The sequence below is a fragment of the Erinaceus europaeus genome, chromosome 8 (assembly GCF_950295315.1).
Source record: "Erinaceus europaeus chromosome 8, mEriEur2.1, whole genome shotgun sequence".
NCBI classification, from domain to species: Eukaryota; Metazoa; Chordata; class Mammalia; order Eulipotyphla; family Erinaceidae; genus Erinaceus; species Erinaceus europaeus.
In genome coordinates, this window is record NC_080169.1 from 3469740 (window position 1) to 3493852 (window position 24113).

Genomic DNA, 24113 nt, shown 5'->3' on the forward strand with positions numbered 1-24113 from the left:
TAATTTGCCAGACACTGATTTCTATCTACATGAGGCTTTCTGTTGATTGCTTGAGACATCCAGTTCTAGACCACTAGTAGAGTCACTCTCCCTGAACAATATCTGCAGCTCTTTCTTGTGAAAACTGTCTCTTCTGATCACAGGAATGCTGTGATGCATGTCTCTTGCACCACAGCCATACTTGGGGAATATTGACTTCAGAATCTTCCTTCTGAGTACCTCTTATGGATCTTACATCATTCTGATGTTACATTATGCCAGTTGTATACCCAGACCAGATCCATTCTTGCTTATCTTGTCCCATTTTATCTCTAGTTATCACCTTACCTCTACCTCTCAATTTATGAGTCTTTTGTGAACATTTGTTCATCAGTCCAAGCTTAATAAGTCAAAAACAGCAGTAGAGCCTTTTAAAAGAAGAGTCATAGCACTGTTACCAAAGACTAAGCATAGACTAGATCTTGCTAGAAAATCAAGAGGATAATATTAAAACACACACAAATACAATATGGGCCGACTTTATATTTTCTTCCCCACTCAAATCACTTTATTGAGGAAATGTTGACATACAAGATAGTTATTGTTGCAAACATACAACTTCACATATTCCCAAAGTAGGTATCAGCAGTCTTCCCCAACCGCCAAATTCTCATCTCCCAAAGAAACTTTGTTTTCTTTTTAAACATCATTCTGTTGGAGGGAAAGACAGCTGGTGTGACATTTATACAGTCTCTCATCTCCCTGTGGTAGGTATCTGTAAACCACACTCTCCTAACCCTTTTCTCTTAAAAAGGGATCTTTCTCTGTGAGTTTAACTACTCTTAGGAGAAAGTGACACTAGGTAGGGAGAAGTCCCAGAGCAGACATACACACTTAGCTGGGATAGATGTTCTCTTGGTGTTCATGTCACAGAACTGACATCTAGTTTGTTTATTCACCTTCACTCTGTGTGTGTGTGTGTGTGTGTGTGTGTGTGTGTGTGTGTGTGCATGCACATGCGTGTGTGGAAGAACAATAAGAAAAAGAAAAACAGGGCAGGGGTAGGTAGCATCATGGTTATGCAAAGAGATTCTTATGCCTGAGGCTCCAAAGTCCCAGGTTCAATTCCCCACACCACTATAAACCAGAGCTGAGCAGTGCTCTGGGACATGAAAAGAAAGCAAGGGAAGGGGAAGGGGAGGCGAAGGGACAATAAGATAAGGTTTCTAATACACACTAAAGACGTAAAGCAAAACTGACTAAAAGAGTTTGGAATTTCCTTTTGATTGAACCTTTTCAACAGAGACCTTTCATTAGTTCCTTTCTTATGGACAGTATAGTCACAGTAGAAGAATGAATGTGAGAATGTCATTTTCACCATTAGTCAAACTGATCTGGGCTCTGTGACAGTGTAGACCAGTTATCCTTCATGGGCCACAAGAATTATGCCATTCAGTCAGGTCACTGGCTAGTGTGACAGCTGAAACCTTGGGCCCTGTGGCAGGTTGGAGGAAAGCTATGAAGCTTCTCAGAACATTTTCCGATGTTTCAGGCAGTGAGTTCAATAAGCTGAGAAAGACATACATGTCATCTATATTCTGAAGTGAAAATCACTTCCTACATGAACAAGTTAGTAGCATCCTGTGAGTTCTCTCCAGAAAATGAGGAATGTTAGCCCATGGCCTGGTAGCCCTCAGGGCCTCCTCAAAGTGGAAGTCTATGGTTCGCCCAGTGAGGTCTCAGCCTAGGAACACCAACGTTAGAAGAGTTTCACAACCACTCAGCTCCAGGAAACATTGATTAAGCAGTTGTGCATGCCTCAGGATTAGCAGTAAATAAGAAAGAAACATTTTCATTTATGTGACTATGGTTCTTTTTTATTCAAGAACTATTTATTTTTTGCTTTGTTACTCTCAGATAATAAATGATGGAGCAATTTTTCCTTGCCATTTTATACCACCTGGGGGATTTTTATAAAGGAAAAATTATGTGAAATCTATTATCATTGTCACATTTTGTTTCTACATTATAATAGTTATTGAGTAAATTAAAACATGATTTGGAACTATACAATTACTTACTCTTGTAAATGGAAAAATATAAATCTTTGAGTACAATGATCAATAGTAGACATAAGTCAAACATTTTTAAGGTACAAACATTTTAAAGTTAAACTTTTTATAGTTTTAAAGATCTAAGCAACCAATAGTTAAAGTAATCGACATCCACATTTAATACTGTGAGCATAAAAAATGACTGAGAATTTGGACAGGCCCTGCTAGCTTCTTACCGGAGCATAGTCGTAGATATGCCGTTTGTTGTACTGTTATTTGGTTTGTGTTCTGGCTGGCTGTTTCATTGGAGCACCACTGAGCTCTGGCTTGTGGGGGGATTGGATGTAGAGCCTTTGTGGCCTCCTGAAAGCCTTTTTCCATGACAGTTATGGCCAGCCCCAGGTTTCTTACTGTATACATTTGGGGTTTGCTTGCAGATTCCATAGTAGTTGACGTCCATTTCCTTCCCTTTCCCTCTAGGTTTAGAAATATCTTGGGATGGAGACAGTTTTGTGGAAGTCATGGCTGCTCCCCATCTCAAGGGCAGACTCTGCGGTCTTTGTGGGAACTACAATGGACATAAGCGTGACGACTTAATTGGCGGAGACGGAAACTTCAAATTTGATGTAGATGACTTTGCTGAGTCCTGGAGGGTGGAGTCCAATGAGTTCTGCAACAGACCCCAAAGAAAACCAGTGCCTGAGCTATGTCAAGGGACAGTGAAAGTGAAGCTTCGAGCCCACCGTGAATGCCAAAAACTCAAATCCTGGGAATTTCAGACCTGTCACTCAACTGTGGACTATGCCACTTTCTACCAGTAAGTACAGTGTTTTCAGGTTGGGGTTACTGGTCTGTAGCGTACTTGGCCTTAGAGTATATCAGATCTCTTGGGGGTATAAAAGAAGGGCCTCTAAAGCTCAGGTAGACAGACCTCCTTTCTGTTCAACAACTAGTCAGTCCTAGATAATGTCCCAAACAAAGAAAGTCTGTGTAGTATTTTAGGTTGATTTTCTATAGGCAAATCTGTTTTTGTGTGCTGTCATGTTGGCCAGTGACAAAGGATATTAATGATCATTTAAAAACACAAGGATTTTGTCTTAAAGAGCCCACTGGTGACTTCACTGATGTGTATTCCTACAGAAGGAAGAGCAAATAGTTAACGCCTCACATTTAGGCCCTGAGTGCTTTCATTCACATGTCTTATAATACATCAAAATTCCAAATTCCAAAAGCAGGAAGCAGGACAAACAACTGGGCTAGAAGAAGTCAGTGGTAATTTGGTCCTTAAGATTCCAGATCTAATCCCAGTATTTAAATGACTGCCGTGCTGCGCCAACTACTGTGATCCCTCCCCATCTCAGGGAGCAAGACTTGTCTGGGGGCCTTTGCCTTCACTGGGACTTTGTCTTCTCGATCTGATCCATGTTTGAGGAATTGCAGAATACTCGTTGGGCACAGAGTCCTTTAGGTTTTGAGTTATACACTAAGCCTGAAGTTATTCACTATCTTGTCTAAATTTTCCTCAACAGTGTAGCACAGTCTTAGTCAGAAGATTGTGATACCCAAGAAGTTTTCTAAATACAATCTTAATTCCAAGATGAAGAAGCGAGTCCCAGACGTCAGCCTGAACCATAGTAGCATAGGATAGAGATGGGCATTTGAAATCACTCTGACTGCCTTTGAGTGTTTGGGGGGAAAAAACTCAGCTCTACTAGATTTGATGGTGAGTTTATGTCTGCTTCATAAATCATCCCAAACAAATCCCCATGCTCTAGGAAAACATAGACACCAAGTGAGAATTCTTTGGGTCTTAACCGATGATGAGACTTGAGTGCAGAGTCAGGGGAGAGAAGAAACCTGCCGTGTGGTTAGTAGAGAAATTGCCCCTTCTTAAGGATAAGAACTCCATAAGCTTTTGTTTATTATCATTTTTTTCTCCATAAGCTTTTATATCTCCAACTAAACCTCTTTCACACAGAGCAACTGGTTATATAGGAGACTTGGTAGTGACTTCTGTAAGCTGACATTTGTGAGTTCATGAGTTTGGTCTGGTTATACTTCCATTTACTACATACACAATTCCATGGGTTCAAGAGCTATGACTGTCTATAACTTTAACCATCATGGGTGTGGGTGGAAATATGAGATGAATATAGTCCAAAAACCTTGTTTAAGTGATTTGCCTGTGCCTCTTAAAATGAGAGAACTCCTGTGGTCTAAAGCCACAAAGAAGTATTTTTAGTCTTTAATTACCACCAGTTTATTCTCCCATAGTTCTCATTAAATGTGATCTTTCCTTATTTGATCTTTGGACATAAAAGATAAAGTTCTATAAAGCCATCTCAAAGGGGGCTGGAAATAGGACCATCCTTGTCATCACAAATCCCCAAACATGGTTACAGCTGCCAGAGCATTTGGCTCCCACTCATATGTTCAGTTCTCTTAGGCCATTTTTCCTGTTGTAATTTAAATCTCTGGGTTCTCTTCATCTCTTCGTTGTCCCAGCCCCATGATGAAACCAACCCTCCTTGTCTATGTACAGTGAAAGGTCATAAAACAGGACTTCAGATTCAGTTAAGCTACAGGGCAGACAAAAGTACCTTCACTTAGAAGTTAAATGCCCCTCTTTGAAGGTCTGATGAAACACAGTAGAGAATAAAAATTCAGGGCTTTGTGGCCTCAAGTCTAGGCAAATAGTCTTGAACATTATCCTAAGCTCCCTAAACATCAGTTTACTTATCTGTGAGGTGGGAATAATATTAGTAATAATAATAAAAACAACCTTTCAGAGTTGTTGACCATGCGCGTAAGAGATTTTGTGTATGACCCTAGAACCACCAGTAGCCAGAGGTGAGAGGTGTGGTCAAAAGCAAAAACAAAACCAAGCAAACAAAAAGTTATTTTTCAGAAAAATTCGGACCTGAACATAATTGCATATCCTCAGCCCAGAGCCTACATTTAGAAAGTAATCACAGGAAGCAGCAAAGGAGACCAGAGAACCAAATACTGGGAAAAGGTGGGCTTGGGGGTCAGATCTCTCCTCTCCGAGAAGAGCACTAACCCCCACCCTTTGTCCTCTAGAGTATTTGTATCCACAGAACAGGTCTCTAAGTGGCTTGGTGGGACTCCCTTGGACTGCGATCAGGGAGTACAGAAACATGTCGTCAGCACTTGGTTCTTACAGTTCCACACACAGCTACTCCTGTCTTTGCAGACCCTCCTGTTTCCAGTGTCGTTCCCTTTGTCCACATTAAGCCTGGCCTTTCTTTAGCTTTTTAATATGATTGTTGACTGCGATGATTTATTCTGTTAGTAAGAAAATGATCAGCAAGCACATGTTCTCTTTTGAAAGTGTCCCTAACACCATTGCCAATTTAGGATGGAATCCTTTGTCCAAAATGTGCTTCCTTTCCCCTGGAACCCTAGAAACGAAGCTATCCACCTCTGGTCTGTATCCCATTTCAAAGAAATGTGTTGAAAACAAGAGTTGGAGAGCAGAGCAGGGGAGGAGTCCCATTTTGCAAAGTTTCTATTTCTTTTCCCTTTGCTGATTTACTCTGTAGGATGATTTCTGAACTGTGAGCAGGGGTATGATGAGCACCTGGGCACAAGTCAGGAGAAATGACTAGTAGGAAGAGAGCAACGGCTAGGCGGCCATGTAGATGCCCTTCTGCCCTCGCGAGTTGCCCCAGCAGCTGAGTGGGCTGCTTGTTAGTGTGAGTGGCTTGATGTGCAGCTTGGGGAGCATAGGAGAATCTCCTTAGGTTTTCTGTGCAGTGAGGTGCGGAGGCTGGGTGGTAGTGGTGGTGGAAATTGTGTTTGTATTCTCCCCGTGTGTGTGTGTGTGTGTGTGTGTGTGTGTGTGGTGTCGAGCCAAGCATCCTTCCACACCCGCCTCTCTTTCCTGAAAGCTTCAGGGCTGCTGAGGAGGGCAGAGCTGCACAGGCCTGTCTGTCACACACACTGCTATTGCTGCCACTTCTTCCTAAAAAGGAAGGACAAATCATATATATAGTACATTTTCAAGCAGTGGTGGGCAATGGCATATAACTGTTGGTTTTCTTTGTTCTAGACATGTGGATAGAAGTAGGAAAATATATATACAAAAAAAAGAAGGAAAGTTAATTTTATGGCCTGCCAAAAAGTTAATTTAATTTTATTTATATATATGTGTGTGTGTGTGTGTGTGTGTATTTATTTATTTACTTATTTATTTTAGCCTCTGGAGTTATCACTGGGACTCGGTGCCTGTACTAGAAATCCACTGCTCCTGGAGGCCATTTTGTTATTATTATTGTTGTTGTTATTGCTGTTGTTGTTGGCTAAGACAGAGAGAAATTGAGAGAGGAGGGGAAGACAGACAGGGGGAGAGAAAGACAGACATCTGCAGACCTGCTTCACTGCTTGTGAAGTGACTCCCCTGCAGGTGAGGAGCCAGGGGCTCGAACCGGGATTCTTGTACCTGTCCTTGTGCTTCATACTATGTGTGCTTAACCTGGTGCGCCACTGCCTAACCCCAGACAGTTAATTTTCTGGCTATCTCTGATGACAATCAAGCCTCAGGGGTTATAAGAAAAGATTTAGGGAGTGAAGGGCAAAGATATTGGCGATGGTAGCTTCAGCTCTGCCACTTCTGGGTGGCTCCAGCCTCGGATTCTTACCTGTGGAATCAGAACCACAGTCACTGCTGGCGGAGTTGTTGCTCCAAGGACTGTGGTTAGTGGGCATTGGCATCATTGCATATGGTAGAGGGACAGGACTGGCACAGTGTACCATTGTCTTTTATTCTCCCTTTTAAAAGTGCTTTAACATTTTTATTTATGATTGGATAGAGACAGAGAGAAATTGAGAGGGGAGGGGGAGATAGAGACGGAAAGAGACAGAGAGGCCTGCAGCCCCACTTCACCATTTGTGAAGCTTTCCCCCTGCAGTGGGGACCAGGGGCTTGAACCTGGGTCCTTGCACACTCTAATGTGAGTACTTAACCAGGTGCACCACCGCCTGGCCCGCTATCTCTTCTGCTGTATGGAAAATGTTATCCCTGTCTCACCCATTTTCCTTTAAGCTGAAAAACGAATCATCTAGATTCTCGTGGAAGAGACTGTGGGACAATGTTAAAATAAGTTTCTTCCTGAAATGGATTGTGACAGCACCACAGTCCGTAAGACCACTATTCTGTCTCGTAAAAACAATCTGTGCTCACTGAAATAAGATTTAGAAGGACAGAATGACAGGTATGGGGTGCTCTGCACAGGTGACATATTGACTGTCAACTCTATATCTATATCACCTGTGGCAGTGTGTGTTTTCATTTTGTACTTATTTTTTTATGGAATTTTTTTTTTTTAAGAAAGGAGACATTAACAAAACCATAGGATAAGAGGGGCACAACTCCACACAATTCCCACCACCCAATCTCCATATCCCATCCCCTCCCCAGTAGCTTTCCCATTCTCTATCCCTCTGGGAGTATGGACCCAGGGTTGTTGTGGGTTGCAGAAGGTAGAAGGTCTGGCTTCTGTAATTGCTTCCCCGCTGAACATGGGCGTTGACTGGTCGGTCCATGCTCCCAGTCTGCCTCTCTCTTTCCCTAGTAGGGTGGGTCTCTGAGGAAGTGGTGGGATCATCTGTCCAGGGAAGTCTGGTCGGCATCGTGCTGGCATCTGGAACCTGGTGGCCAAGTGATGAAGCTGAAGGGTTGTCATTCCACACCTGAAGTCTCTGGACACAGTCTGAAGTGAAGCATGCTGGGGTGGCACTTGTTGTGTTGACTGGGTCGTGATCCGCGGATGCAATATTATTTGATTTGAGTTGAGAGAAGCATGCAGGAAAGTGGGCCCCACCCTAAGGTTCCAGGACTGGGGGAAATATAGGTTCTATAGTGGAAATGTGAGGTTCCTGCTGTCTTAGGGTTCAAGAAGACAATGGATAGTTATAGTTATTTTGTACTTATTTATTTATCTATGAGAGAGAGAGAGAGAGAGAATATCACTCTGGCATATACATTGCTGGGTACTCATCACCTCCTGTTTTCAAGGCCATTGTTCCTTGTGCCACCTCTGACCACCAGTTTGTAGAATTTCCCAGTGTGAACCGCAAACAGCCAGAACCATAGCTGTGACATTTTAAGAAATCATTATGAGATCAAAGAGATTCATGTTGGAATCATAGAAGGTCATGTCCTCAATTTTGTATGAATTGAATTTCTTTTCGTTTTCCCACCTCCATATTTCTGCTTACGGACAAAGTGTAAAGTGTTACAGATTGAACATCCATTCCATGAAAGACCATTACATTTTTCACAAAGGTGGGAGCAAAGAAGTTATTTCTCTGAGGAAGTGAATTTCTCTTTGACTTTTTAAGAAACCATATGACAAATTCCATAGGGAAAATTATCTGACCAATGTAAGATTGCTTTTATAAAATCACAATTATGATTCTAAATTATTGGGCTTAGAGTTGACTTTGAGATTTTGAGGTTTCATTATGGTCTTTTATCATGGTCAGCATTTTAATATTAAAAGTGTGATACCTAAAACCTTGAAAAGCTCTGTAAATTGTTGTGAAATAACTATATGTTAACCTGGACTCCCAAACTTTTTTTCCCTAAATGTTTTAAACTCTTGTAGTCAGTTCTGCTCATATTAGCCTTATCAGACACTTTATGTAATGTTTGATTAAGGTCTTTGTGATCAGTGTAATTTGCTTTTATTACCTAATTAAATATGACTGGATGCAAAATAATTCAGTTACTAATCTCATAAAAATGTTAGCTGGCTGTACTTAGAGCATATTTTAAATCCTAGAGTTGCTAATTGACTTGTCTTCAATGTAGGTAACCCCATTTAATAATTTATGAATTATCTTTTGCTGGTGTGTTATAGAGAAATTCCAGCAGTGAGATAATGTGGAAAAATCAATGTGATATTATTTGAATTACGTTTGGATTCAAATGTAAGTTCCCTTGAGAAGAAAGTGTTGAAGGTATTCAAATCTCTCTTTCTTATTTCTCATTTTCAATTCCCTCGCCTGCCTTCGTGTCTCTGGTGCAAACAGAAACCCAAGTGGAATAGACAGACCTCACCCCACACACACACACATCAAAAAGGCTCCCTTGGACAGCTCAGGAGTTAGTGTCAAATCTGTTCCCCTCTGCTGAGTAAGGCCCCGCTTAGAAGACCACCCTTCCACATAGACAAGGGTACAGAAAGCAGTGGGGAAGTATTCTGGGCAGTGTCATTTACTATGGAAGAAGCATAGCTCCCAGTTACCTTGGGTCTATGAAACACCACGGATGGGTTTTTCTTAACTCAAACCCCAGTTTGGGATGAGATAGTTGCAAGTGTGTGTCAGCAAAGCCTGCAAAGCACGGAGTCTTAATTCATGGCAGGCACCCATTTTGGAGAAGTCAGAAAAAAAAAAATGAATGTGAACTGCAGTGAAGCCCTGAGATCACAGACTACAGTCACTTCAGACTGTTTTCCTCGCCCGGCCCTCTCCTTAATGAAGGTATAATTCACCACCACCGGAGTGAAAACGCCACTGGCTTGTTTGGTCTGGGAAAATGTCTGGGGATTCCCAATCTAGGAAATTTTCTTTTCCTTCCATGCAGTGGTTTTCACATCTGTAAGGAATTGAAGGAGGGCCAGAGGATCCACAGATGTGTCCTTCCTGCTGGGGTTCTGGGAGCTAGGTGGTGGGAGGTCATGCCAGAGAACACTGTAACTCCTCGAGAGGACAGTGGTGTTGGATAAATGGGTGTGTTGGTTCTGCAGTGGCCCCATTCCAAGAAGGGCCACAGACTTCCTGGACGGTCCACGCTGTTTTTTTCTATCAAGGGAACTAATCAGTCATCACATAGTGAGAGGAGAAACCACAGCTTTTGTTTTGTGTACATAGAAAATCATGACTCTCACTGCTGTCCTGTTGTTAAGACCAAATCCGTCTCCTACTTCAATGAAGACTGTGCTCTGAACATTTCTGCTTCTACTCTCGAAAGCCCGTCTCAGCTTACTTTTAGAATTGAGGTCTTATACCGAATGATATATACATTTTAAAGTGCAGCTTTATTTAGCCCGTCCTTTTTCATATTTCAGTTGTCAAAGTCAGCTTTAAGAATGAAGTCACCCCTGGGCAGAGAGCTGATTTGGTTTTTCAGAAAAGTGGGAATTTTCACACATGTACCCATAATTGTATTTACTGTAAACCACTGATCCCTCCCTTCCAGAAAGAAGAAAGTCACCCTGACTTTGTAATTAAAATAGGATGACACCAGGTGGCAGTAGACACGTCAGTTGTGCCATCTCTCAGACTTTGAACCTTAAAAAATCCAGCTTATATGGTGCAATACTACTCAGCAGTTGAAATGAAATTGTCTCCTTTGCATCCTCTTAGATGAAACTCAAGGACATCATGTTGAATGAGATAAGCCAAAAAAAAGAAGGATGAATAATACCAAGTGATCTCACTTATCAGCAGGACTCAATAAAGTAGGGACAGGGAAGGAGAGCACAGAGTGAAACGTGGATGGACATGGGGTACTGCACCACAGCAAAGGACTCTGGGAGGGAGGGAGAGCACAGGGTGAGACATGTATGGACATGGGGTACTGCACCACAGCAAAGGACTCTGGGAGGGAGGAGAGCACAGGGTGACACATGGATGGACATGGGGCACTGCACCACAGCAAAGGACTCTGGGAGGGAGGAGAGCACAGGGTGACACATGGATGGACATGGGGCACTGCACCACAGCAAAGGACTCTGGGAGGGAGGGAGAGCACAGGGTGAGACATGGATGGACATGGGGCACTGCACCACAGCAAAGGACTCTGGGAGGGAGGAGAGCACAGGGTGACACATGGATGGACATGGGGCACTGCACCACAGCAAAGGACTCTGGGAGGGAGGAGAGCACAGGGTGACACATGGATGGACATGGGGCACTGCACCACAGCAAAGGACTCTGGGAGGGAGGAGAGCACAGAGTGAGACATGGATGGACATGGGGCACTGCACCACAGCAAAGGACTCTGGGAGGGAGGGAGAGCACAGAGTGAGACATGGATGGACATGGGGCACTGCACCACAGCAAAGGACTCTGGGAGGGAGGAGAGCACAGGGTGAGACATGGATGGACATGGGGCACTGCACCACAGCAAAGGACTCTGGGAGGGAGGGAGAGCACAGAGTGAGACATGGATGGACATGGGGCACTGCACCACAGCAAAGGACTCTGGGAGGGAGGAGAGCACAGGGTGAGACATGGATGGACATGGGGTACTGCACCACAGCAAAGGACTCTGGGAGGGAGGAGAGCACAGAGTGAGACATGGATGGACATGGGGCACTGCACCACAGCAAAGGCCTCTGGGAGGGAGGGAGAGCACAGGGTGAGACATGGATGGACATGGGGCACTGCACCACAGCAAAGGACTCTGGGAGGGAGGGAGAGCACAGGGTGAGACATGGATGGACATGGGGCACTGCACCACAGCAAAGGACTCTGGGAGGGAGGAGAGCACAGAGTGAGACATGGATGGACATGGGGCACTGCACCACAGCAAAGGACTCTGGGAGGGAGAGCACAGGGTGAGACATGGATGGACATGGGGCACTGCACCACAGCAAAGGACTCTGGGAGGGAGGAGAGCACAGGGTGACACATGGATGGACATGGGGCACTGCACCACAGCAAAGGACTCTGGGAGGGAGGGAGAGCACAGGGTGAGACATGGATGGACATGGGGCACTGCACCACAGCAAAGGACTCTGGGAGGGAGGAGAGCACAGGGTGACACATGGATGGACATGGGGCACTGCACCACAGCAAAGGACTCTGGGAGGGAGGGAGAGCACAGGGTGAGACATGGATGGACATGGGGCACTGCACCACAGCAAAGGACTCTGGGAGGGAGGAGAGCACAGGGTGACACATGGATGGACATGGGGTACTGCATCACAGCAAAGGACTCTGGGGAAGGAGAGGAAGGGCAAAGAGAGAGAAAACTTTGAGGACCTGGTACATAGTGAAGCTGTGTGCATATGTCAAAGATTGCACTGCGAAACATTAACCCCCGCAATGAAAGAAAAAGAAAAAGAAGGAGAGAGAGAAAGGAAGAAAGAAAGAAAGAAAGAAAGAAAGAAAGAAAGAAAGAAAGAAAGAAAGAAAGAAAGGAAGAGGACATCATGTTGAGTGGTGCACCTAGTTGAGCGCACAAGTTACAGTGCACTATGACCTGGGTTCGAGCCCCTAATCCCCACCTACAGAGGGAAAGCTTCATGAGTGGTGTAGCAGGGCTGCAGGTGTCTCTCTGTCTCTCTTCCTATCTATCTCCCCCTTCCCTCCTGATTTCTGCCTGTCTCTTATCTAGTAAATACAGATAAAAAAGATGGAGGAATCAGCTTGGGAAGATGACTTAGTGGTGACAATACACTGATGGGAAAAAGGTGAAAACATAATGTTCCCTCAGGTGGCCTCATTTAAAGAGATCTGAGATGTGGCTCAAAGAATCTATAATTTAATAAGAGTTATGTATTTGTTTATGAGACACAGATAGATAGAAAGGATAGGTAGGTACATAGGTTTACAGATAGAGAGCCCAGAGCACTGCTCAGCTCTGGCATATGTTAGTCGCAGAAACAGGTCTTCAGGCATACAGTCTGCGCTCTAGTCTGCTGGACTCTCTGTCTCCCGTCCAGGGTATATTTGGCATCATGATGACTATTATTGTAAATGGGAATCTGAACAAAAGCCACACACCCGGGGTGCAGGAAGACAGGAGTTTATTGGCGCCGACCCAGAATTAGCTCAGGCTACATACAGGTCTTGGGCCTCTGATCTCAGCACTTTCCCTTTGACAATGAAACAGCCCACAAAGAAAGCTTGTCTGGATGGTTCTCAGAGTGAAGCCTTTTGCTACCTCTGCCCATCTCCTAGTCCTGGGCAGAGGCAGTAAAAGGCTTTAAGCTCTGAGAACCATACAGACATAAGAAGATGGAGAGAGATTAAGCTTGCTATTTACAGATGTCCTGAAAACCTGGTGCGAATATTTGTGATTATTTTTATATACTACTTCATTATAAAATATAATAATAATAACAATAAACAATGCTCAAAATGTTTTCCCTGCTAATGCTCTTTCCCTTTTCTCCCCACTAAGCTTCTGCCCTGGGCTTCTGTTGTACTGAATCTAAATAAACAAGGTACATTCCTGCTTCTGAGTTCACAGCGTTTTTCTGCCAAAAATACTCCCCTTATCCACACTGATTGTAAGAGCGGCAGTGTTGTGACTATAATCCTGCCCATTGGGCTCTGCCCCATATTCAGTTGCCGTGATGGCATTTAAGCATTGCTGCCCTTCAGGGGACAGGCAGGTCAGGATGAGCAGACCCTGGTTCACCTTCTGCACTCCAGCAACTGCCAGCACTTACTACTATGTGAGCCTCCCCCAGAGGTGACCCTTTTTCTTAAAGATAGTTTACTTATGCAACTGTTTACGCCGGTGGGCTTGGTGTTGGATCACTCCGATGAGAGCACCAACCCCCAGCCTCTGTTCTCTGGGGTTTTTTATACACGTATCGGATGGGTGTCTACATTACTTGGCCCAATTCCACTGGTGTCCACTGGTGTATTGCATGCAGGGGTTCAGAAATCTATGAGTAGCAGCTGGCTCTAGTTACAGTCAGTTACACATATAGTCAGTCACACAGGTCTTCACATGCTGCCCGTAGACGGCCGTGGCATTCATTCATTCCCCGTGTCAACATTTAGCCTGGACTTTCTTCAGCTAGTCCGGTTGCATAGGTAAAACTTTTGTGAGGTGTTCTCCTCTGAGTAAAGCCCTCTGTGCTTAGGAGCAAGGCCAAGTGTGGATAAAAGAAAGAGTCTGGGGTATATGAACACCAGAAAGAAAGTGGCCATGGCTGATGCTTTTAGTAACGGGAAGGTGAACTCTCAACGACCTCATCAGCCTGAGAGGGATCCTCCCACAGTTGAGGCTCACAGGAGAGCACAGCTCCTGTCTGCACTGTGACTGTAGTCTTGGGAGGCCTGAGCAGAATTTGCCTAAATCCTATAAAGTATGCCTAGAAATATGTGTCATCTTCAGTCCCTACATGCACTGTTAAAGCCACTGGATTTGTTATAGAGTAAAACAAGGTTATAGAGAGGAATCCGTTCAGATGCACATTTGGATTTGCTGCCCTTAACGTATTGACAGAGAGTGGGATATCAACACACATTTGTATATTTTAATGTGTTGTTTTATTTATCGTGAGAGAGACAGAGGAGAGGGAGAGGGAGAGAAAGAAGGGGGAGAGGGACAGACAGACAGACAGACAGCACTGCTCAGTTCTGGCACGTGCTGTGCCAGGGACTGTACTGGCCACCTGTGTCCTCAGGCACACATGTCCTGTGTTCTAATGCTGAGTTTTATCGCCAGTCCTGAATGTCTGTTTGTTGTTGTTACATTTGACCTGTAGCCTCCTTTGAAGCTTGTATGTATTATTCATTTCTGTATACTCAGCGCCTAAGAAAGTGTTTGAAATACAAATGTCTCCTGGTACTCCAAATATATATGTTGATTGGCTAAATAGGAAAAACATGACTCCATCAAAAATAAATAAAATAATAAAGGAAGGACGTGGGTAGAGTCTTAACAAGCTGAATGTGGAAGAGTTGTCAGAGTTTGGAACCTGCAGAATGTTCTGAGTTCCAGTATTTGTCACATGGGTGCTGTTATATAGATTGGTTTACTCGGTGAAGTCCCAAGATGCCTCATGTGTAAGAAGAATGCGGTAAAGGAACTATCAGATTTCTACACAGAGGTGTTTTTTTTTTTTTGCAAGGATTGCAGGAGATACTTTATGTGGACATTTATTCCAGGTGTGGGTCATAGCAAATGCTCAGTCAATGCCACTTTTATTATTAAGATTATTTCCTTGCTCTGAAATAGAATTTATGGACGTAGCTGTTATCAGAATGACCTATCCTCCCTGGTGCCAGTACTTGAAGAAGTTTTTTTCTTCTACTTCTAACTATAATTTCAAGATCCATCTGGAAGAACTTCTATTTTGTGCATAAATTTATGCTGTTCCTTAAAACGAAACAAAAGCAAGCACGACTTGGAAAAATAATGCAGACTTATAGAATGAGCTCCTCTCTAATTATTCTTCTGGATAATACCGAACTGGAAGGGAATAAAGAAGGAATGATTAATTTCCCCAAATGAGCATTTCTAGCTGAACTTACAAAAAAAAAAAAAACGGAACTCATCTCCCATAAGCTTTTTACAGGGTAAAAATGAAAAAGAGAAGACGTTCATATGTTTTGTTCTGTTTTTCTTCCAATAATACTATGTATATGGAAAGAAGGAACATATGCCACGCTTTAACTTTTGTGTTTGTTTGTTTCAGATTTCTCTGCTCTCTTTAATAGTGCCTGAGTTCACTTTTCCTTGAGGACTCAGGGTGACTACGCGTTTATCAGTTTTCCTAGGAACATCATTTCTAGGAGACCTGGAGCAGGGACAGGCTTTCTGAACTCTGAATTTAGATCTGGTTAATAGCTTGTGATTATGGGCACAGCCTTTCCCTGGCCGACTTCCTTCTCCATTTTTTGTTGGTTTAAATACAGAAACAATTATTAGTACTGTGTGCAAATTAATTGCAAAATTATGAATGCAGACCCAAGGTATTCTGCTGTGAGACAATCACTTTCTGTCTTAGACTGTACTTCACTCCGTTTTGCCTTCAACTGCCAGGTAGCTCAGATGAAATTCATGACCTATTTCTTTGATGTGTACAGAACTTGAGAGAATTGGGTTTACTTATTTTTTAATAATTATTTATTTATTCCCTTTTGTTGCCTTTGTTGTTTTTTTATTGTTGTAGTTATTATTGTCATTGTTGTTGGATAGGACAGAGAGGAGGGGAGACAGAGAGGGGGAGAAAAAGGTAGATACCTACAGACCTGCTTCACCGCCTGTGAAGCAACTCCCCTGCAGGTGGGGAGCCAGGGGCTCGAACCAGGATCCTTAACGCCAGTCCTTGCTTTTTGTGCCACCTGTGCTTAACCAGCTGTGCTACAGCCCGACTCCCAGGTTTTATTTTTAAAACCAATATTTGTTCTAGTTTCAACTCTCTTTCTTGTTTTTTTTTCTTCACTATTTCACTTATTATACATGTAGTTTTGGAAGCTGATTTAAATCCTTTCTGGAATAAGTCAGGGAACACGTGATAGTGTCTGTGATCAAGGCACCGAATGCTTTTAAGCTTCCATTTTTCCCCTAGAGAGAAGGTGGTGTGACCCTCCCATTGCTTTCTGAGACTGGGTGAGGTCTCCTTAGGAAGCCAAGTAGCACAAGTTCCAGTCACAAGGACCCAGGTTCAAACTCCCAGGCCCCACCTGCAGGGGTAAGTGTCATGAGCAGAGAAGCAGTGCTGTGTGTCTTTTTCTCTCCCTCTCTACCCTCTCAAATTTTCTTTATTCTATCAAAGAAAGAAAGGAATGAAGGACGGGAAGGAAGGAGGAAGGAAGACTGATTAAAAAAAAAAAAAAGCCAAAGTAGAATGAGTAAGGCATCCACTCCTGCTGTGGACACCAGCATCACCAGCAAGTTCTGTTGGCGTCCGGAGGACATTTCTGAACCCTGGGCTCTTCGGCTGTCCTTGAGAAGGCTCGGGCAGTGCTGGTGTTTCTCAGAAAGAAGGGCACTTATGGATGATGGGTGTCTGTCTTCAGAGATGACTGTGTAGTGGGCTGGCTTTGGGCGGGCAACAGACAGAGCAGCTAGCACTTCAGCGGCCAGGGTTGTGGCCCTGTGGAGGCACCGGACTAGGTGCGGCACCTTGTGAAATCAGCGGGCATCTTGGTGGCCATGTACTTGTGCTGTGCTGTTGTGAGAGCTGTGAGAGTCTGACGTTCAGGGCTGCACCAGGCTTGACTGCCACCCAGGAGTCTTTGTTTCCCAATCGTGCTAATAAACATTAAACTCCACAAAGGATGTACACATATATCCTGTGTGTAGATGTGAAATCATGGCCCTGAAATGTCTTAATTGTGTAAGCCACTGTGAAAACACTGATGAAATTACTTTTTAAAACTTTTATTTATTTGGGATAGAGATAAAGAAAAATAGAGAGGAGAGTGGGAGGTTAAGAGTGAGTGAGGCAGAGGGACACCTGCATCACTGTTTCACCACTTGTCAGTCTTCCCCCCCTGCAGATGTGGACCAGAGGCTTGAACCCAGGTCCTTGCGTACTGCATCATGTGCACACAGAAGGCTATCTGTTCAGTACCGTGGCCAGCAAAGGTCTGATATCGGCAACCGACAGAAGCTGGCCCTCAGGGCCGTACTGTGAACTATGCAAAGTGTGTACCATGAGTCAGGAGACCAAGATGCTGAGTCATTGTTGTTTATGTCTTAGCATCCATCAGACAGGAAGCGGGCACATAGTTGGTGTCTTGTAAACTCTAATCTGGAGCAGATTACACTCAGAAATGGTCTCATAAAACCAAAGACCTTTCATTCGTCATTTATCTTTAAGTTATCATACGCCTATTGCAACTTCTCTGTAGCTTGTTGCTTCTTAGAGGACGGCAGGGATCTGAATAATGTGGGCAGCTGACTGAGTGGGTCTTGGACGGGACCTGAGACCATGCTTTTCTGACAAGGGCCTGGGCCCACAACTGCAGAGCCTCACAAGAGGTGAAGGAGCGAGAATTAGTGTCTCTAGATGATGTGTGTTCCCAGGGGACTTAATTATCTGAGACTTTGTCTACTGCAAGGCCCTTTTCACCAGAAGCACACATTTCTTTGGCCCTGTGCAGTCAGTCTCTGTGTTAGGGGTAGGAATACAGAGTGGGTGAGGGAATTAGGAGCTAAATTTATGTCCACGGAGACCGGACTGCTCATGGGAGCTCAGAGGCATTTTCCTGTGTATAGTTGAAGTGCCACCACTCAAGTTGTAATCACATGGATACTGGTCTTTGTCTAAGGCCAAATGAATTTATCCCTTCTGCATATATATATTCTTTCTTTTAAACAAATCTGTTCAGGTTTTAGACTCAGGGAAGGCATCGGGTTTGTCTTTCTGGGTTATTTACAAGCCAAAATCAGAAGCCAGAGTCAAAGTTCTTTGGTCCTTAACATGCCTTTCACAAAAGAGTCTGTGCAAGGAACTACCAGCTCATCAATGGTGAGAATAGCTGAGAATCCCAGAGCACAGAGAGTGAGGGAAGAGGTAACTGGTGGTGCAGTACTGCTGCAGATCAGAATCTGTATTTCTGTATACAGATGGAGCTGTCGAAACCCTCCTCACGACATGCCCGGGACATACAGGCTGGTACTTAGGGTCAGGAGTTTGCGCCCAGAGCAACCCACAGAAAGTATCTGTCAAAATGTCGTTTCTGGGGCTGGGTGGTGGCTCACCTGGTTGGGTGCACATGTTAACAATGTTCAAGGACCTGGGTTCGAGCCCCCAGCCCCCACCTGCAGGGGGAAAACTTTGCAAGTGGTGAAGCAGTGCTTCAGGTATCTCTCTGTCTCTCTCCCTCTCTCTCCCTCTCTTCCCTCTTGATTTCTGGCTGTCTCCAATAAACAAATAAAGATAATAAAAGTAATAATTAAAAAATGTCATTTCTGTCCACTGTCTTCAGGCTCTTAAAGAACCTGGTCAATGGCTGTAGAGGATAGCGAAATAAATGCTCCACAAGGAGATGGGAAATGTGATGGTGATAGAGGAATCCATAATTATTTAAGATGAAAGTCTTGCTCTTTGCCATCTTTACTGTCTTGACTCGTGTTTGGAGTTGGAGAAGAGTCATTCTGGGCTGCTTTCTCCATGTCCCCCCACCACCCCCCAGCAAATGGTCCATGTGTGAGCTCAAAGGTAGGATGCCTTTGAGCTACTCTGAGAATATGGGCCAGGAGACCTTTCAGGGTCCTAAAAGTTTTTCCATATGAAAAGGAAATCAGAAAATTGGAATCTTCATTTGACTCTCTGATCAAAGCCAGGGTGGAAAGATATTAAGCAGATACTGACCCGCGTTCTTTTTTGCAACCTCCATTAAGGATTTATTGACCTGAATGACAAATGAGGCCAACAGAAAGCTGATGTTGGCATTCACCTGAGGGGAACCATTCAGATTAGGAGTGAAAACAGCAACTGGTGTTACTAGTTAATGCACGCATCAGAGAAGGCCACAGCCATGCTGAGAAGCACTGACTGCTATGTACTTCTGTGCCTGAGACTCTGGCAAACTTCAGATATCATAGTGTTAAGATTAATGTGTAAGGTTACCATCAGAGGACTTAGAGCCAGAGCTTGCACGTTTGAATGAACACTATGCCTGATAACAGATAAACGTTTTACTTATATCATTTGTGAAGATGAGAAGTCAAGCTTAACTTTCAGAATATCACTCAAGTCATCATCCCAGACAGTAGAGTCAGGATTGGATATCAAGTCTGTTTGACCCAAACCTTGGCTTTGGATCATGACCACCACTTCCTGGTAATAGTTAGACACAGCAACCCGTCCCTGACCCCTCCGTTTCTACATTTTCTAAACGGAGCAAAACCAACTAGTTCATATACTACAATTATCTGTCATTTCCATAGATTTATGTCTCTTCTATTTTTTTCTTTTAAATAAAATTGTTTGGGTTTTAGAAGTATTATTCTGTAGTTTTTGCTAGCTAGATTTCAGATAAACCAATTTGATCTCATTGGTTTTTCAACGAGAAAAATGTGAATTTAAAAATCATGGCTATTCTCTACTTACTTTTTTTACTGCTCCACAGTATTAATTTTATACATGTAATACACGAATGTCCTACCTTGCTGTAAAAGACTTGAGTTCATTACAGAAGTGTGATCCTTGATTCTAATTTAGTACCTCTGTGAAGTATTTTACATTTTTTTCTTCATTTTGCTTTTAAAGACTAATTAGAAGCAATTTCTAAGGAAAGTAGTAGTTATTTTATATCATCCTTGCAATAATTTTTAGCCTGTGGGAAGCCACAATCCTTTGTGAGATTATGATTAAAATACATGCACACACACACACACACACACACACACACCACTAAGGCTTCTTTTCCCAGAAATGCAAGTACACCAGGGCATTTAACTCTTTAGTTTGCAGTACATGGCACTGGGTCAAGAAGTCTGACTTCCTGTGTCCTTTCTTTTCTTTCCCTTCTACCGGTCAGTAACATTTCTGAACTCTATTTAATGTCAGGTGATGCAATAGATTTGGTTTCTATCTTCATGAAGTTTAGCGTCTACTGCAGGGCAATTGTCTTGCTCATATTAGGAGCTGTAAGGGCACTTATGTTTGCTTCCATTTCAGTTCTGAAGAACGGTCTTTTTGCACATTGGGTTACCAGATGCCAGTGAAAAGTGCCTGCTTAAATCTGGGTTGTCTCATCCATCTCCTACTTCCCTCAGGACTTCCTCCTCCCTTCTTTCTGATTCTTAGACTTTGCCCCTCAGTTCTTACTAGTGGAGGCTGATTTCCTGTTTGCTGGCCTCCCTGACCTCCCATTTTGTCCCCCATTCTGTCTTGTCCTCTGCTAGCATCACCCATAGCACTGAGTGAGAGGCTGTTCTCAGAGGAATCTCAAGTCTAGGCAACCTTCAGGGGCTGGAGATTATAAGAATCTATTTTTAAAAATATTTATTTATTTTTACCAGAGCGCTGATCAGCTCTGGCTTATGGTAATGTGGGGGAATTGAACCTGGGAGCCTCAGGCATGAGAGTCTCTTTGTGTAACCATTATGCTGTCTTACCCCACCCAGGAATCTATATAGTAACAAGGCAGTGTAACTTTTCTTTGCACTTAAATGGCCTCTTCTGTTTCCTAACTTTAGCTTGATTAAATTTAGCTGTCACATGTATCAATTTGATCTTTAAAAAAGCTGCACATAAAGAGAATTCAAACTGAACTAATTTGAATAGTGACATGTTTAATTTGTAGACGTGAGTCGTGACTGACTCATGTGACTGAAAAGTCAGGGCAGCTTTCACTTTTCTTCTGACTTAATTCCAGGTTGAGATGAGGCCACCAGGAGTAGTGCTCCTTTGAGTTAGAACTTGTCCTCCCCTTCCCACATTCTTCTTAACTTTTTCAAACAGATGTAGGTAGGTGAATGTCCCTTCCACTCTTCCTCCCTGCCTCCCTCCTTCCCTCCCTTTAATTTTTTTCTATCGTCTTTATTTATTTATTGGATAGAGACATCCAGAAATTGAGAGGAAGGGAGAGATAGAGAGGGAGAGAGATTATCTGCATCCCTCCTTCACCACTCATTTTTCCCTTCTGCAAGTAGGGAGCAGGGTCTTGAACCTGGGTTCTTATGCATTGTAAGGTGCACTCAACCAGGTGTGCCACCATCCAGCCCCCTCCCTCCCTCCCTCCTTCCCACCTCCCTCCCTCCCTCCCTCCCTTCTTTTCCTCCTCTGTGTGTGCCTCTCTCCCCTTCCCTCTCTTTCTTTCTTTCTTTCTTTCTTTCTTTCTTTCTTTCTTTCTTTCTCTCTCTCTTTCTTTCTCTCTTTTCCTTCTTCTTTTCTTTCTTCCCCAAGCCCTGACAAGCTTCATGAGTCTAGTTGGTTCTGACTAGGTCTGTGCCCATCTTGAAACCAATTACCAGAGCTCAGAAAAATAAAATGAATTGATTTGTTTAGAATATAGGTTCTCAAACATCAGGGCCCAATAAACCCATGTGGAGGCCCTGGCAAAACATACATTTCTGGTCCTCTTAAGCGAATCTCTAATCTAGCAAGTCTGAAGCTGATGTCTGAACTCTCCCACCAAGTTTCCAGGGGGTGCTGACGCTGTTGGCCCAGGGACCTTGATTTGGGAACTACAGCTTTAGCCAAATGTGTGCACAGCATCCTCATATGGGGGGTGGGGGAGAGCAGGGGGCAGGGGTAGTCTCTCCAGTGTAATTCTAGCTATTATCATGCTGGGATGGAGAAAGGACATTTGCATCATTCTCTCAGACTTTTGTGTTCCTATTTAATCACAACTCTTGTATGTAGGGAGGACTATTCAAGGGAAATTACCGTGACTGAGGCAAAGTCTTTACTTAGATGAGCTCACCAAAAAGCATGTGCATTTAGACACACAGGGATACACACACATGTATGAGGTATGCATGTGGGGAGCCATTCACTACAGAAAAACAGCAGGGAAAGAGATGCCGGGGCCTCTGTGGCTGCTTCATACAACTCCGTCAGGGAAGCCTTTTTGGAGAAGGTACCATTTAGAGATCTTAAGGAAATGAGGGTGTGAGTCTTGTTCAACTTTAGGAAAAATGTTTTCCAGACAGAATGGAAAGAGCCTGGAGAGAGAATAATAATAAAAAGCCACATATGTGTAGCAGAAAGAGTAAAGTAGGAGAAGAGAGATAGGCACAAAAACAGAGAGTTCTGGGTTAGCTTTTTCAGGTAAAGAAAGAGAGAGAGAGAGAGAGAGAGACTGGACTCTAGCCTGGATCTTGTGCATGGGGAAGCAGGTACACTATCTGAGATAGCTAGCTTGACCCCAACTAGAGGGTTTTACTGGTAGTAGAAATGACCAAGTTTTCACCCTGGAAGAGAAGCCTGTCTGAGACATGAACAGGACACGTGAGAATAGAGGTTGGAAATCTGATTGAGTCACCATGGATGTCTAGAGAATGGACTGTGTCCCTGAAAATCCAGTGTTGCACCTGAAGTGAACCTGGCATTTGGCTCTCCACCCTGAATGCTTCCTGTTTGCGGATTTTGTATTCTGCAGAGGAATGGATACAGTCTCTTTCTCTTTCCCTGCCGGTGCTTCTGGAGCTCCGGTTTGAGATCTTCTTTAGTTAAAGCTAAAAAAAAGGTTGTATCCTTCCAAATTTAAACTGAACAATTCCCTTAGCACCATGTGAACGAAGGTTCAGTCACTTTTCACATTGCTCTTTGAGGCAGAAAGGAGAAGGATTTGATTGCTACTCAGTTTTGATTGGGAAAAAGTTTGAGAGCTCAGTGCTTTCAAAAACAAAAACAATTCTCAACCTAGAGAGACTGCTGAATGAGTAGGACATATGGTTTTTCTTTTTTTTGAATTTAACAATCTGATTACAAATTTGAAGTCTTAAGTGTTTATATAGAAGGAATCTATATTCAGAGTTATGGTCTGTGCATCAAAAAGTTTGAGACATTCAATCCAGTTTTCCCCTCTCATATTGAGGTTTTTTTTTTCTTTCTTTTTTTAATTTATTTTTGTATTTATTTTATTTTGAGAGAGATACAGAGAGAGACACACACACAGAGAAACACCAGAGCACTGCTCAGCTCTGACTTATGGTGTTGTGGGAGATTGAAGCTGGGACTTTGAAGCCTCAGGAATGAGAGTCTGTTTGCATAACCATTATGTTATCTCCCCCACCTTTTTCTTTCTTAAGTATGTATTTTATTTCTTATTTATGACGGAGAGAGTTTTGACAGAGAGAGTTTTGTCGGAGACACAGAGAGAGAAACCAGAGCACCACCCTGGTACGGGTGTCAATTGGGATTGAATTGGAAATCTCACACATGCAAGTTTGATGCTGTACTAGTTGAACTTCCCCCTAGCAAATGGAATAGTTCTTTTTGTTTTTTAATTGGGAGGAGTAAGTAAAGTTGTTGATGAATGTGTAAAATTTCTTAGTTTGCCGCAAAACCCACTTGTCCCCATCCTAGGTCTTCCTCTACTGTCACCCACCGGACCCGAAAGCACTCCAAGCCCCCAGAGCCCTTCACTTTGGTATGGTACAGCAAACCCAGTCCAAGGTCTACTGTATTTCTTTCTGTTGTCATTTCTCAACGTCTGTTTATGAGTAAGACATCCCATATCCATCCTTCTTGTTCTGGTTGATCTGACTTAATATGATTCCTTCAAACGCCGTCCAAGATGAGGTGAAGAAAGTGACTTCATCATTCTTAATAGCTGAGCAACATTCAGATATATAGCAATACATATATAATGTAGTTTTGAGATGTGAAAGTGTGATGTCTCCAGCTGTTTTTTTTTTCTCTCTTCCTTCAAGATTGTTTCGGTGATTCTAGG

The 24113-nt window shown here is 43.4% G+C and overlaps 1 protein-coding gene across 1 annotated transcript in view; it reads left to right on the top strand.

Moving 5' to 3' along the window:
- BMPER (BMP binding endothelial regulator) overlaps positions 1 to 24113 on the top strand; it is a 292909-nt gene that overhangs the window by 218840 nt on the left and 49956 nt on the right. Inside the window, exon 17 of the mRNA XM_060195832.1 lies at positions 2514 to 2850. Coding sequence (XP_060051815.1) covers positions 2514 to 2850 — 337 coding nt within the window. The remainder of the gene's footprint in view (positions 1 to 2513; positions 2851 to 24113) is intronic.